The sequence below is a fragment of the Asterias amurensis genome, chromosome 2, assembly GCF_032118995.1.
Source record: "Asterias amurensis chromosome 2, ASM3211899v1".
Lineage (NCBI taxonomy): Eukaryota > Metazoa > Echinodermata > Asteroidea > Forcipulatida > Asteriidae > Asterias > Asterias amurensis.
The window spans coordinates 5,238,877-5,254,989 of record NC_092649.1 but is presented as its reverse complement, the minus strand read 5'-3'; the positions used below and the strand labels follow the sequence as shown (position 1 = coordinate 5,254,989).

At 38.5% G+C, this 16,113-nt stretch overlaps 1 protein-coding gene across 1 annotated transcript in view; it reads left to right on the top strand.

Moving 5' to 3' along the window:
- The first annotated feature begins 2,817 nt into the window (after positions 1 to 2,817).
- The window catches only part of LOC139951335 (ATP-binding cassette sub-family C member 9-like), a 33,481-nt gene continuing 20,185 nt past the window's right edge, over positions 2,818 to 16,113 (top strand). The window contains exons 1-13 of the mRNA XM_071950189.1: positions 2,818 to 3,614; positions 5,590 to 5,826; positions 6,387 to 6,578; positions 7,707 to 7,862; positions 9,215 to 9,370; positions 9,893 to 10,027; positions 10,746 to 10,908; positions 11,741 to 11,781; positions 12,360 to 12,624; positions 12,981 to 13,007; positions 13,644 to 13,789; positions 14,115 to 14,193; positions 15,355 to 15,460. Of these exons, the coding sequence (XP_071806290.1) occupies positions 2,985 to 3,614; positions 5,590 to 5,826; positions 6,387 to 6,578; positions 7,707 to 7,862; positions 9,215 to 9,370; positions 9,893 to 10,027; positions 10,746 to 10,908; positions 11,741 to 11,781; positions 12,360 to 12,624; positions 12,981 to 13,007; positions 13,644 to 13,789; positions 14,115 to 14,193; positions 15,355 to 15,460 (2,333 nt within the window). The 5' untranslated portion in view covers positions 2,818 to 2,984. The remainder of the gene's footprint in view (positions 3,615 to 5,589; positions 5,827 to 6,386; positions 6,579 to 7,706; positions 7,863 to 9,214; positions 9,371 to 9,892; positions 10,028 to 10,745; positions 10,909 to 11,740; positions 11,782 to 12,359; positions 12,625 to 12,980; positions 13,008 to 13,643; positions 13,790 to 14,114; positions 14,194 to 15,354; positions 15,461 to 16,113) is intronic.

Below are 16,113 nucleotides of genomic sequence, written 5' to 3'. Positions count from 1 at the left end.
ACTGGACAATATTGGTAATTACTCTCAGTATTTGTTAACATAATCTTGGTAACAAGCAATGGACGGGGCGGATCCAGGATTTCCCAAACGGGGGGCGTGTTTTCTTTCCCCAGGCAGTATTTTTTTCTGTATTACGATGCTTTCAATGGGAAAGTTGTTTTTCTAAATTGTTTTTTTTTTTTAACAAAGAAGATCTTTGGGAAAATATAGGTAGAAAATTTCATGGCTCTGCACCGTAAGCAAAAAGACTTTGGCGCTTGCGGAAGCTTGGTCTGGAAACCTGATAAAAGGTAATGTCATGCTCCTTCGCTACGCTCATACGCATGAAAAACAGTTTTACCCTTATGAACGACCAATAAGCACACAAATAAGCAGTCAAGTATATTCTACGAAATTATTGAAAAACATGGGAATAAGGCCGGGATTCGGCCGCTACTGAGTACAACTTCTCTTTTCTTTTTAACAAAAACACTGTTCTTTTCAACACAATACAACAATCTCAACTGGAAAACAGCCCTCTCGGCTCTTCAGACATCGGTCTGGAAATAAACAATACATGATCAGTAGGCAGTTAACATATTTCACGATCTCAATGATTATTATTTTCAATTCTAAATCTCGTTATTTTCTTATTCAATCAATTCCCACAAAGGAAAAAAGGCCCTCTTGGCTCATCGGACATTGGTCTGGAAATTGACATATTCAGTAAGCAGTTAAAGGCAGTGGACATTATTGGTAGTTACTCAAAATAATTACTGTCATAAAACCTTACTTGGTAATGAGTAATGGGGAGAGGTTGATAGTACAAAACATTGTTAGAAACGGCTCCCTCTGAAGTGACGTAGTTTTCGAGAAAGAAGTAATTTTCCACGAATTTGATTTCGAGACCTCAAGTTTAGAACTTGAGGTCTCGAAATCAACCATCTAAACGCACACAACTTCGTGTGACGTGTGCTTTTTCTTTCATTATTATCTCGCAAGTTCGATGACCGATTGAGCTCAAATTTTCACAGGTTTGTTATTGTATGCATATGTTGAGATACACCAACTGAGAAGGCTAGTCTTTGACAATAACCATTAGTGTCCACTGCCTTTCAACAGTAAACATAATTCACCAAGTGGCTTAGATGAATTGAGGAAATAACCTTCCATAAATAAACCTCAAATCCAGAGCCCCATCTTGTAGCGATCGCTAGTATAGCCTTTATAGTACCAATCGAACTTTTGCTTTTCTCTTCAATTACGCAAAGCAGAAAATGCAATTGATCATACAAATTAATGTTACACTTTAAAGGAACACGCTGCCTTGGATCGGACGCGTTGGTCTATAAAAAGCGTTTGAAACCGTTTGTTATGAAATGCATAAGTTAGAAATATGTTTTATAAGTAGAACATAATGATCTACACAAGTATCACTCCAAATTGTACGGTTTTTCTTTTACGTCGCGAATTATCACGGTCGGCCATTTTATTGGAGTCAACAATTTGACTCCCATATACATGGCCGACCGTGTTAGTCGACGAGGTAGAAAGAAAATCACGCAATTTCGAGGCATATCTGTGTAGATCATTGTATTCTACTTTTACACCATCTTTCTGCCCATATGCATTTTATAACAAACGGTTACAGAACGCTTTTCAAAGACCAACTCGACCGATCCAAGGCAACGTGTTCCGTTAACCGCATGTCTACTGTTAGAAGTAGTATCTGGGCAGTTTTAAATATTTTTTTTTTTTTTTTTTTTTTTTGGAAGGGGGGGGGGGGGTAACTGATAGGCCCAATCACCTTCTGATTCTAGCTATATACTTCACTTTATCTACAGTCATATTATTGCAATCTTCTTTACAAGACTTTAATCATCAGAAAGAACTTTCACCATTAAAAAGTAGTTGCGACTCTTTGACATAATTATCCGTGTTTTGCCTTGGTGGTTTTCCACCTCCACTGTTGCATTATCCCGTACCTCATACTATAAAGTCCATAGCTAGTTATATGTTTCCCTTTTCTATTAACTTGCTTGAGTGCATCTAAGAACATTTCTCTACATTTTGCGTAACTAAGAGGTCTACTGAGCAACGGGGTATGAGATAACGTGCTTGAGTGGTAAGACAAAGGGCGAATAGATAATCATCCTGGCCGATTTCAATATTACACTTGGCCATGAAACACTTTAGAATTTGTCCAGGATAATATCGTTTTCAGAGTCCGGAACTTATTCTATAAACAATGAAAATGGGCTACAGCAGTCCTTCAATAGGAAGTGCAAGTGGAATATTTTGTCTCTTAACCCAAGCAAGGATGATACAAAAACGGAAGGAAGAGGAAAATATAGGGGCAATATAGGGTTTTGTCGTAACAAACAAATTTAAACTCTGATAAACTGTTAAATGTATACTCAGCGCCTGAGATTCCTTTAGCTTACACTTCAGCAGTTTGATATTATGCTTCAATGAGTTTGAAATGTAATCGCCCGATCTATGTCAGTATGGTTAAATTGATTGCCAACGCCCTATTGTGGGTGCTACACACACACAATAATTTTGGTACTTTCAATCGAACAAAAAACAAAAATTATTTTAAGTTTGTTTAAACCCGACTTGTTGAATAAAAACGGATGCCTCAAGGCAACTCGGTCAATACCATCTTTATCTTATTAGCATTTCCGATTTGCAACGCCCGTAAAAATGTTTGCCTTGTATTAAATGATCAAAGTTCAGAAAACTAATCCGCAAAGTTGTCAGCAAGGTTGTCTGCTGAATGACTGTCGGTATAATGATGATGCCAAGAGAGTTGCAGGTTGCAGGCTAGTTACATTGCTACTATAATACGCGGTGCATTGTTAACAACAAAAAAAGACGTGCCTTTCAGTTTGGACATTGTTGAGAATAATATTACCAGCAACGTACGTGGAAAGAAAAGCATGGTGTTTTGGGATAATACATGATACGTATTGTATGGACTATAGGGAGTGAGTGACACAATTATGGAGCAAGTTGGCAGTGTTTATGGTGGTTGGAAATGGCTCTGTGGAGTCAACTCGACCGATCTGGATAGCCACGGAGACTTCATACACGAGAGCCTAGCTAGTAATGTTTGCTTCGTGGATGCTCTTGATACCCTGCCGCACTTCGGGTTCATCTTCTCAGCATCGGTGTCTCTCCTTGTTCTGAACTGCTTCAGGAAATTTCGGAGGAAGGGCAAGACTGGCTACATCCTCCGTTTCCCCGGCCATATTCTAAGATGGCTGATTTCCATCTTCCTGCTGATTTGTCTCTTCGCCTCTTTAGCAGAAGGCATCCTCACGGATGAGACTTATATTCAGAGTCTTGGAGGCAGTCAGCCTCATCTTTATCTTCCACCCATCACTGCACTGACTGCTTGCATTATTTCTCTTGTATATTACCACCACATGGAAGTCTGGCAAGCTGGTGGTATGGCCTTCGTGTCTCTACTCTACTATGCAACAGCAGCACTTGGAGAGATTGGGAAGCTCGTCAACTTACTTGGCGAGGACTATGGCTCTATTGAGATCCCACGGTTTGATCTAGCACTTTTGCAGCTAATTTGTTACACAGTTCTCTTTTTACTGGATGTTAACGTTATCAGACTAAAGGTAAGGAAAGATGAAATATTTCGATCAGACACTTTTATTGGCCTACTTCTCGTCTCGAAGCCGTTAGCCTTAAAGAACCATGTATGTAAGCAATGCGTGTACACACGAATCGTTTTAACACTCATTACTGCTAACATTTGAAGCAAGTAATTGCCCAAAACGCAATAGTTTCGTAATTATAATATTTCTGATCAGCAGTGTGTGGGTTCGACTTCCTTGGGTACTTTTTGTAACACACAACACAATGTCCACAGATTTCATTAAACTTACACAGTTTGAAGAAAATGATAATGGGAAGCAAACCTTAAATATTACTTGCTGAGGTGCTGTAATTTTTGAGAAATGAGTAAAACAATGTCATGAAAATACGTTTTTACATGCTAAAATGATTTTCGTTTCATATCACTGAGGTGAAAATTATTTTCATTACATTTGTTTACTAATTTCTCAAAAACTACAGCACCTCAGCAAGTAATATTTTCAGGGAAGCTTTCTACTATCTATATCTTCCAACTGTAAGTTTAGTGTACTTCTGTGGACATTGTGTTTTTTGTCCTACAAAAAGTACAAAGTCCCTTTAGGCAAGACACTTAACCATTGCTTCTTCCTTCGGGTTGGACGTAAAGCCGTTGGTCCCATGTGTTGTGTAACGCATGCAAAAGAACCCAGTGCACTTATCGAAAAGAGAAGGGGTGCGCCCTGGTGTTCCTGGCTGTGGCTGCTGTATGCGCCGTAGCACCTTGTAAACCCTTATAAGGTGCTAAATAATAGGGTCTCAGAATTCGTCACTGCAAAACCTATATTTCTGAAAGTTTGAAAACCGCCTTGAGTACCTTGTTTGGTAGATACGTGCGCTATATAAGACTTCGATATTTGTTATTATTTATGAATGGCGTAACCATATTTGCCATTTTTGTCACCGCGAAGTGACCTATCACGATACGCCACTTTAAAACGCTTTACGCTTTGCAAGTTTTTTTTAAAGGAGCTCGTGTGCACGACTATGCGTTTTCACGAAGTGAGCTATTTTTCAGCCAACCAAGTGAATCTCAATGGGACTCTCAACTCTTAACATGCAATACACTTTTTAAAGACACCTGGACATTTGGTAATTTCAAGGACCACTAGTCTTCTCACTTGGTGTATCTCAACATAATAACGCACAAAATATCAAACTGTGAAAATTTGAGCTCTATATTGGTTGTGTGCTTTCAGATGCTTGATTTCGATACCTCAAATTCTAAATCTGAGGTATCGAAATCAAATTACTTCAGAGGGAGCCGTTTATCACAATGTTTTATTCCATCAAGCTTTCCCAATATAAGGTGTTATGCTGATAATTATTTTTAGTAATTAGCAATAGTGTCCACTGCCTTTAAAGTAACCTATTGATTAATCACTATAAATAAGGATGCACTGTTTGGTTGGTGTTCAGGCAAACCAAACAGCGTCATGTGTCCAGCATTATCTCAAAAAGGGTTATTATAGTTTATTATACACAGCGCTCTGCTCGTTTTATTCAGCTTTCACGAAGTGTCAAACAATGTGCTTAAAAAGGCATTTTAAAATTACCCATAAAAAGTCACAAAGAGTTAGGATGCCTCTCAACTCGGGATTAATCTTAAAGTCTGCATTTTACAGTGCAGGGTTGGGACTCGTCTTAAGTCCTAAGATTAGTCTGAAGAGTTTTGTGAAATCGACGGCAGGAATGAAAGAAAATTGACAGTTCCGTACGAAAAACGGAGTCAGTTTTATATTAGGTCCTTGCTCTATGGTTTTATGTTGCTTCTTAAAAGTAAGACAAACAAATAAGCAGACTTCGAAATAGAAGTTTGACAATGTTTGCAACTTTAATCACGATTTTCTCAAACACCTTTATTTGTTTATAAGCTGTTGACGGCTATTGATACCAGTGTGGCGAATTAGACAACGCCTTAACCATCTCATCTCAATGCTAAACCTTTCCCAATTTTAGGTTTTCTGTCGTCGGAATATCCCTCAAGAAAAACTAGACGACTTGAAATCCCCTGGACCCTTGTTCCGAGCCTACTTCGTCAACCTCGCCTCTCAGGTGTCTTTCTGGTGGTTGAATTGGATCTTCTTCCTTGGCTACAAGAAGACACTGGAGGTTCAGGACTTGGGGAAGTTGCCCAAGAGTTACAGTGCAGAGACATTACACAGGCAGTTCAAGGAGGAATATCAAAAAGAATTGGTAAGATTTTGTACGTGTTTTCGTTATTTTTATTTTGTTTAGAGCTGCTCAAATAATATACCTTTATAAAATAGTGCACATGACGTAATTTAGGTAGGGCGCCCCCTCGGCTATATATTTCATGCAGATAGCTCATTAATGCACAGTATGAACATCTGACGTCACACATCGAAGCTCATGAATTAAGCCAGAGATTTGTCTTGAGATACGTCAATCCCCGCCCATAATCACATTTGACCTCTTAAATTTGCATTCAAATCCTACTTACGTGTATATAAAACATAATTACATGCATGTACATATTGTAGGTCTACTGTAAATAGAAATATTACGCACGCTGCATTCAGGCGTGGCTACCAAAAGTGCAGATGAAAAACATCTAATCGGACCAATCAAAAACATAGATATGGAAAATTTATGTCACTGCACGTTTATCCAATGAAATTATGTTATCCAATGAAACCGCTGGGTCTGTAAAACCAATACCTATCTATAAACACAAGGTACCAGTCTACGAAAGAGCTAACTAACTCACGATACTGCTTGTATTTCTCCAATAGGTACAGGCCGCATCTAAAGGTCGCCAGCCGTCACTAGGTAAGGTCATCGTCCGCATCTACTTTGTACGGATGGCGTTGGCGGGAATTCTAAAACTACTGGGTGATTTTGCTGGTCTGGTCGGCCCCATCTGCCTCTCCGGCATCGTGCTGTACGTCACTGAGATATATTATAAGCTGGAACCAGTCGTGGAGGTGAGGAAACTATATTAAAGACACTGGACACCTTCGTTGTAATTGTACAACATTAACACTTCATCTCGGTTTTTAATATTAACAGTACATTCTCCACGCATTTATGCACACCCCACCCTAAATTGAATGGTTCAGTCCAGCTGCTCCTCAAAATTATGCAAATTTGGTATCACGTGGCTCAAATGCAGCCTTCTGATTGGTCGAGAGGTCCTTAATCCATTGGCGGAATACCTGGCAAGACCCTATATGCACAAACTTCTTTCTAGAAAACGACGTTACTTCACAGAGGGAGCCGTTTCTCACAATGGTTTATACTTTTAACATCTCTTCATTGATCGCTAACAAGTAAGTTTTGATGCTAACAATTATTTTGAGCAATTACCAATAGTATCCAGTGCCTTACAATCACTGGAGACAATTACTCAAAGTCAAACTATAATATTGGCATAACAACTTACTTGGTAAGAGGCAATTTCTGTCTCAAATATTTGGATCTGATGAGAAAGACTTCAGGCCTGAAGTTTTTCTCAGGCATCTGACAACCACAAATTTGTGCACAGACCAGGGCACAATTTCATAGAGCTGCTAAGCACAACAATTTGCTTAGCATGACATTTTCGCCTTGATAAAACAGGATTACCAACCAAATTTTCAAGTTATTTTCAGGGTACGCAAATAACAGCTGAATACCACTAACAAGCAAAATGCAACAAGTGGAAATTTGGCTGGTAAAATCCTGTTAATCAAGGAAGAGAATTCATGCTAAGCAAAATTGTGTTAAGCTCTATGAAATTGGGCCCTGTTTGTTGATGCGTATTGACATACACCAAATGAAAAACTGGTCTTGGCAATCATTTACCAAACGTGTCCAGGGGTGGATTTCACAAAGGTAGTCCTAACTTAGGACTAGGCAATACTAAGAGATAGGACCAGTCCTGAGTTAGGATGAGTTACTGGTCCTAACTTAGGACCAGTCCTATCTCTTAGCATTGCCTAGGACTAGTCCTAAGTTAGGACTACCTTTGTGAAATCCACCCCTGTGCCTTTAAAACGGTTAGCAAAAATAATACAATTTTTGTCTCTATCTCAGCTTCTATTTTCCTCTCTTCTTCTGAAATCTTATTCCAGATCGAGCCCCACTTTGTGAACATGACTGAGTTTACTTCAAATGGGTTTGTTCTGATAACAATAACATTCCTCGCAACAACATTTCAATTTATTGCCGGTCAAACGTCAATGTACTACACCGTACTGTACGGATTGTGCGTAAGATCAAGTATACAGGTAAGGATTCCTTTGGAACTTAATTTCTTCGTAATTTCTTTTTTGAGTCAAGAAGCGTCTTATATGCCTTTAAAGGCAGTGGACACTATTAGTAACTACTCATGGAGAGCTGTTGATAGTAAGAAGCATTGTGACAAACAGCTCCCTCTGAAGTAACGTTGTTTTCGAGAAGAAAAAAACCAAAACCAATTTCTCACTAAAATAATTATTTGCCTCGAAATCAAGCATTTGAAAGCACACAACTGCTTTTGCAAAAGGGTTTTTTTTCTTCCCTTATTCCTTCTCGCAACTTCGACGACCAACTGAGCTCAAATGTTCACAGGTTTGTTATTTTATGCATATGTCGAGATACACCAAGTAAGAGGACTGGTCTTTGAAAATGACCAATAGTGTCCAGTGTGTTTAACTGTAGCTATATGCACGGCCAATATGTCAAGTTAGAATGAACTTTGAAAGTAGTTTCATTAGCTTTTATACCTATAGTAAGAGACTAATTTAGTAACACAACCTGCAGGCATCTGTGAACTTCATACCACATGGATCATTTTCGGTTTTTGATTTTTCCCTGAAAGGTTTAAAGACACTGAACACTATTGGTAATTGTTAAAGACCAGTCTTCTCACCTGGTGTATCTCAACATATGCATAACATAACAAACCTGTGATAATTTGAACTCAATTGGTCGTCGAAGTTACGAGATAATAGTATAAGAAAAACACCCTTGTCATACGAAGTTGTGTGCTTTCAGATGCTTGATTCGAGACCTCAAAATCCAATTTTGAGGTCTCAAAATCAAATTCGTGGAAAATTACTTCTTTCTCGAAAACTACGTACTGTAGAGGGAGACGTTTCTCACAATGTTTTATACTATCAACAGCTCCCCCTTACTCGTTACCAAGTAAGGTTTTATGCTGATAATTATTTTGAGTAATTACCAATAGTGTCCTCTTCCTTTTAAATCTTACATACGTGTACCGTAATATCCACATGTAAAAAATAATATATTTACTTCTCATTCCAAGAACAAATTGCAACTTTTGTTTTGCTTTGATTTTGTGAAAATAAGACTCAACATGATGTTAAAGACACTGAACACGTTTTGAACAAAAAGCATCAAATCAACATTGAAAAAGGTTACATGTTACCATTAGGTCTCTGACTTGGCCTAAACTTGATGACAACGAGGCTCGTTATGCCCCATTACAAGACTTTCAAACATGGATCAATTAATTTCGAGCTCCAGCAGAAAAACCCATAGGCTATCTTTCCACGGGTGTGCGCTTTTGTATTCGGCACATAGAATTATAGTTTCATATACAATACATTTTGTTTTAACGTGATTTCTTGCGCAGTCCATGGTTTATGAGAAATCTCTGAGCTTGTCCACGTTTGCTACGACTGGAGGCGACATGACCGTGGGTCAGATCACCAATCACATGTCGACGGACCCAATGAACCTGCTCTACATGTTCCAGTATTTTCATTTTCTATGGACTGTTCCTTTCCTGGTAAGTGAGTTGAATTGTTGTTGTAACTTTGTAACAGCGCCACAGGCACCTTTTGCCTTTTTGAAAGTTTTTACTTTAGAAATTAAAGATTACAAATATTTATTGCCATGAACAAACAAAAATAGCTGTATAGTCTAATGCTTGTTTGTTAAAGGCACTGGCACTGGAAACTTTTGTTAATTGTCAATGACCAGTAATCTCACTCGGTGTATCCCAACATTTTATGCATATAATAACAAACCTGTGAAAATTGGACTTAATTGATCACAGAAGAGAATAATAAAAGGAAAAACAAATTTGGGTGCTTTCAGCTGTCTACGAAAGGCATCGGGCCTAAAGTCTTTCTCAGATTCAAATATATGAGTGAGAATTTACCTCTTTTTCAAATTCCTTTAGATGGAGCCGTTTCTCACAATGATTTATTCTATTAACAGCTCTCCATTACTCGTTACCAAGTAAGGTTTTTTGGTCATAATTATTTTGAGAAGTGCGTAGATGTTAAATGTTTGTTTTTGTCTTTAGGTTAGCGTTGTTATCTACGCTCTATACACTAAGCTCGGTACTGCAGCTCTCCTTGGCTCAATGGTTTACGTACTCGTCATTCCTCTTCAACTAGGCATCGCTAACTTCATGGCCAAACACCAGAAGCGGGCACTGGTAATCGTCACAATTCTTTCATTATTTAAAAAAAAAAAAGAAAAAAAAAAAAAAGTAAATAATTAGTTTTTTAAAACAGTATAACGCCAAAGAGAATCATCCAGGGGCAAGTTCGACCCATAGTTGACTATTGCCAATAATTAGGCGATTTTTTTCCTGGTACCAAGATTAATGCATAAGTAACAAGGGAACATTGACTATAGTTATGTGGTTTAGAATTGGTCAAAATAGAGTAAAGTTTGATTCTTTTTGGGACGCTATATGAGGTGGAAGCGAAGCTGGAATTTGTAAATTTTTAAGGGTTTTTGAGCATGTGCATAGTTGGATGTAATGTTCAGTGGGATGCTGATTTATATACTCTTATAAAAAGGCTACTCCGGTTTCTCTCTCATCACACCATGTACCCCATTAGGAAAATCTGTCTTCCATTGGGAAATAACAACATGGGCTGGAAAAGGAGAATATAGAGGGCGCTATCAGAAGAAGTTTGTATATAGTTCTCATTATTTGGCGTCCATGGAAATCCGTCCGCCGGAGATTTTGCCCCACATTATGGAAAATTAACGTGGGCTGGGTAGGACGATTCAAAAGAGGGAGCTAAAAGAGGGTTCACCGTATTGTGGGGTTGGGGGGGGGGGGCACAGAATCTCCTCCCACCCGGCAATCTACCAACTGGGCTATCTAGTTGATTACTTTGTATATTTGTTCTTGTTGGCAGACTTTAGCAGACGAGCGACTGAAACATTCGAACGAGATTCTGCAAGGTATCAAGCTGTTGAAGTCTTACGGATGGGAGCAACTCTATCTGAAAGTAGTCGAGAAGCTGAGACTGAAAGAGCTGGAATCAATCCTAAGAATGAATCTGAGCTTCGGGGCTATCGGTAGGAAATATTAATATCAGACTTTATTTATTGAAACCACTATTTAGAGCATTAACACCACGTTATACACGAAGGCTTTGAAGCCGTGGACGCGCATACATGTGTACGTACAAACCAAAGTACGGCAATTGTACGGCTATTTTGCATGATAGTGCGTTTGTTCTTTTCTTTGTGTCATCGAACCAAACAAAGGCAGCAAATGTGGACGCAAAATCTGCTGTATTTTCTTCTATTCAATTCTGGAATACTCCTTTAACTGAGCCCTTTGTGTTTTTTTTTTTACAAACGGATGACAATACATGAGACAATTCCTTCGAATACATGACTCGACAAAAGTTAAACACGTTCGTGTATTTTTGATTTGTTCACTTTTATGTGAACCAAATAATATCTAAAACTCTTTAATCGAACAAAAGACACAAACCCAAAAAACATTTGTAAAAAGAAATTTGTTTTTAAAGACACTGTACACCTTTGGTGATTGTCAAAGACCCGTGTTCTCACTTGGTGTATCCCATCATAAGCATACAATAACAAGCCTGTGAAAATTTGGTCTCAGTCGGTCATCGAAGTTGCGAGAAAATGACGAAAAAACACCCTTGTTGAACGAATGTGTGTGTTTTCAAATGGGAATAAAAGACTTCTAGCTATAAGTCTGTTATTATTTTAGTGAGAAATTACCTCTTTCTCAGAAACTGTGTTACTTCAGAGGGAGTAGCTTCACACAAAGTTTTATACTATCAACAGCTCTCCAATGCTCGTTACCAAGTCAGTTTTTAAGTTAATATTTGTTTTGAGTAATTACCAAACGTGTATCTTCCCTTTAATACAGGATTTATCGTGACAGCGGCTCCACTTGTTGTAACCCTTGTGGTAAGTTCACTTTAAACTAATAGTCAAAACAACACTAATTAGTCATTATGAGACATGACTTTGACTAACTAATGTGTCATAAATATGACTAATTAGTGTTGTTTTGATTAATACATATTTACAGTGTTGAAGTAGAGTCGTGATTTTTTAATCAACGATTTTCAAGTGTTTGCAGTTTTGGTTACCTCGAAACTGACTTGGTAACAAGCCTTGGAGAGCTGTTGATAGTATAAAACACTGTGAGAAACGGCTCCCTCTGAAGTAACGTAGTTTTCAAGAAATAAGTAATTTTCAACGAATTTAATTTCGAGACCCCAAAATTAGATTTTGAGGTCCCGAAATCAACCGTCTGACAACTTCGTGAGACAATGGTGTTTTTTCTTCCATTTAATTATCTCGCAACTTTGACGACCAATTGAGTTCAAATTTTCACATGGTTTTATACGATCAACAACACTCCATCTTCGTTACCAAGTAAGTTTTTATGCTAACAATTATTTTGAATAATTACCAATAGTGTCCACTGCTTTTAAGTTGTTTTAAAAAAATAATTTAAACTCATTATTTGTTTACACTAGACATTTGGAACCTACTCACCCATCAGTGGTGAAGCCCTGACTCCGGACAAGGCCTTTGCCTCTCTCGCCCTGTTTAATTTACTCGCCGTCCCACTATTCATGTTACCCCTGGTGACCGCCCAACTCGTCAACGGCATCATCAGTACCAGACGACTGCAGCGATTCTTTATGGCGCAGGAGGTGGAGAAACAAAGCGCGGGAAACGATTGGCGGGAAAGAGATGTGAAGAGTGGCGATTCGGGGGTGGATGATAATCAAGTGAGTTGCGTTTCAAAATTCAGCTAAAATTGATTGAGTTTAACGTTCGGTTTGGGTAAACCCCTTTCGTAATTATAGTTGTGTCTACGTTTTCGATGGATCTAAGACTAATATCATTGTAAGCTGGTTTAATCACGATGGTCAAGTTTGCGCAAGGACTGGTTAACGTGTGGTTATTTTTTAGTGACATACGTAGGGCGCGGATCCCCTGTCACGACGAAGTTATCGTGCAAACGATTCTAGGCATGTGATGCCAACGCGACCAGTTGGCGGTCCACGTGCGTTATCATTTCTTATCACTCTGCGCTGTGCTTTGGAAACGGCTCTCGATTCAGCCATAGTTACATGACTGGTTCTAAATAGTCAACTACCAGCATAGTCCAACTAATCGTTGACAAGACAGAGTTAAGGCAAACGATAGTCGAACCATGGAGGGTCGAACTACGGTCAACGATAGTCCCGCACGAACTTGACCCCATGTTGAAACTATCTGGCAAAAACACAAGTATAGACCTTTCTTTTGTTGATAAACAAACCGCCTTGGTTGGCATGGTCGGCCGAATGTTAGTAAAACACTAAATCTTAAAAACAGATGTTTTAACCAAACTCAGCATTTTCTGCAAACTTTCAATTAAATAAAATACCTCTCATAATTATTTGTTTTGTTTTTAACAAAATCAACAAATTTGGTTACATTGTTACAAAAAATAGCGATCTTTTCTTAATTTGCACTTACGGCTTTCCATAGTTTTCCAATCTGGGTTGGCAAAAACTCGGGCTGTGACGTTGCAAAAGAAAGATCTATACATTTTCGAAGGGTTTAAGATCAATCGAAGGCTGTGTCTGAATTGGCATTAAGTTAACATTTTTAAAAGATGTGGGTCGGCCGTAGGACTATGCTGGGTCCGAATTGGCGGCTAAGGCAGTCGGAACAGTCGGAGCCGTAAAGCCGTATAATAGCCGTCAATTCGTACCTAGTGGCATTTTTCTTACACTATTTTTTTTTTCAATAGAATGGTTTTGAAGAAACGAATGAATTCGTCTGCGAGGATGACGTAGATGAAACGACGCTCATGATACCAATCAAGGAAGTGAAGCCAAAGGGCGCCCTCAAATATGGTGCAACCAATTCCTTCCAGAAAAGTAAACTACCTCCTTCAGTTAGTATAAGGGTGAGTAAATTAAAGGGGCTGTCTCGTCATAATGAAAAAAACACCTGTGTCTGTACGTTGGATTATGAACGTTCACCCAGTTAATGCTCTAACTTTGATAAGAGCGCTCGCGCGTGCTGCAAACTGTTGAGAGTTCATAATTCCATATTCATGGGGAGCAGTTTCTAACAAAAGTTCCCCCCATCAACAGCTCTCCAACGCTCGTTTATACCAAGTAAGTTTTTATGTTAATAATCATTGTGAGTAATTTGAGTCCAATGCCTTTAGTGCCAACATTATTCTTGGTAGTAATATTTAGTTGATTGATGCATTATTTATTTTTTAGATCAGTGATGGAAATTTCACCTGGGACAAGAACAGCACCAGACCGATCCTTTCAGATATCGACATTGAAATTCCATCGGGTAAAATAATGTTACATTTCACTAATTCCAGTGTTTTGGTTCTAAATTGTCACCTCACAGGTGAAGACAATCTGATGTAAATTCTACATTAAGACAAAAGAACATTCATAGTGACCCATTTGAAAACAAAAATGTCAGCTTCATCGGTAAACATAGACCAATGTTGGATCAAGAGCTGCCTAAAAACAAATCCCTTAACGGCTGTTTGCTGTTGTTTGTATAGCTGTTGCTGTTACTGCAGTTGATGTTGCTATTGTTGTTGTTGTTTGTTTGTTTTTCTTTTTGTTGTTCCTGCTTTTCAGTTGGCAGGAGCCACCCAGCTGCTCAGAGCACTTGCTATCCTTTCTACTCAATTATATTAAAACATTAATACATCAATGAGTTGTTTGATACACTAGATAGCCTCCCAAAATGTCTTTGCCCCCACCGCTTGCACTGGTTCTAGATAAATACATAGTTGCTCTACTGTTCCCCTTGGTGTTGCTGTTGACGCTTTGATGATGCTGTGTTTTCCTTATGCGGTTGTTGCTTTTGTTTGTTGTTGATGTAGTTTCATCTTGCTCGTTTAGGGGGAAAATGGCACCTATCTCTTTTAAATATTTATGTAGGGGTTAAACAAAGAAAAGATGACTTGGGCGGGACATGAATCTGTTACCCCAGATTAACGTGCCAGTGCTCTACCAACAGAGCTATCTAGCCCTATGATGGGCGTGATCCCTGGCTACATAATAGTAAAGATAACAGTTGTACAGCTTCTGGCTTCCACCCTGAGCAAAGATATCGGCAAATTAGGGATACTGTCGACAAAGGGCTAGATAACTCAGTTGGTAGAGCGCCGTCACGTTAACCTGGAGGTCGTTGGTTCAAATCCCGCCGGAGTTAATTTGTCTATGTTCAACCCAAAATCGTTTCAAATAATACGCAGTCAGTTTCACTTGTGGGTTATTATTTTATATTTTGTAGTTATCATGATATGACGATCTGGCCCGACAAATTTCAGGCCATTAAAAAAGAATCATAAGTTTGTTTGAATAAGTTTTACAAATACCTATACACTTCCCATCCAAGCACTGCATAATAATAGTTTCAACAAACTTTTTTTGAAAAGGTAAATATACCAAGGCAGTTTTTGATTTAAATGAAGAGTATTGTTTTGTTTAGGTAAGTTGACGATGATTATTGGAGGTGTTGGAAGTGGCAAGTCGTCCCTTGTGTCCGCTATGCAGGGCGAGATGACCACATTGTCCGGCAGTGTTCAATACAGCGGGTTCGTTCAGAATTTGACTTCATCTTTTCCCCCTTGTCGATACTTCTCAAAATTTGATATCATTTCAATGGAAGAGAAAAAAAAAACAGCTAAACGTGCCTTCTTGATGGAATAACTGTCTAGAATGATTATACTTATAGGCACACTACACTTTTGTTATACTTGTCGAAGACCAGTATCATCACTTGGTGTGCCAAACAAAAGGATACATTTACAAACCTGGGTGAAGTTCAATAATAAATAAACAAAACTGGTCATCAAATTCGTAAGAAGAAAAAATGGAAGAAAAAGTCACCCTCGTTGCATAGAACTTGTTTATTAGTTATGACTGAGAAAAGCTTCATGCCTGAACTCTTTATTCTTAGATTCAAAATTTGGGGATGAAAAATTACCCCTGTCTCTAAAACTACATTACTTCAAAGGATGTCATTTCTAACAGTATATTGTAAAATCAAGTGCTCTCAACCAAGTCAGTTTTTATGGACATTAACTTTTGAAGTAATTACCAAATATGTACCTCCCTTTAATTTAAAACGCACAGACATAGCTCCCAAGCCAGCCTGGCTTTTCAACCCTAAGTCGTTACATGAAGTAGTTTAATAAACATCAATCCGACGTGAAAGTAAAAACTACATCTGACTTCAAATTAGAAA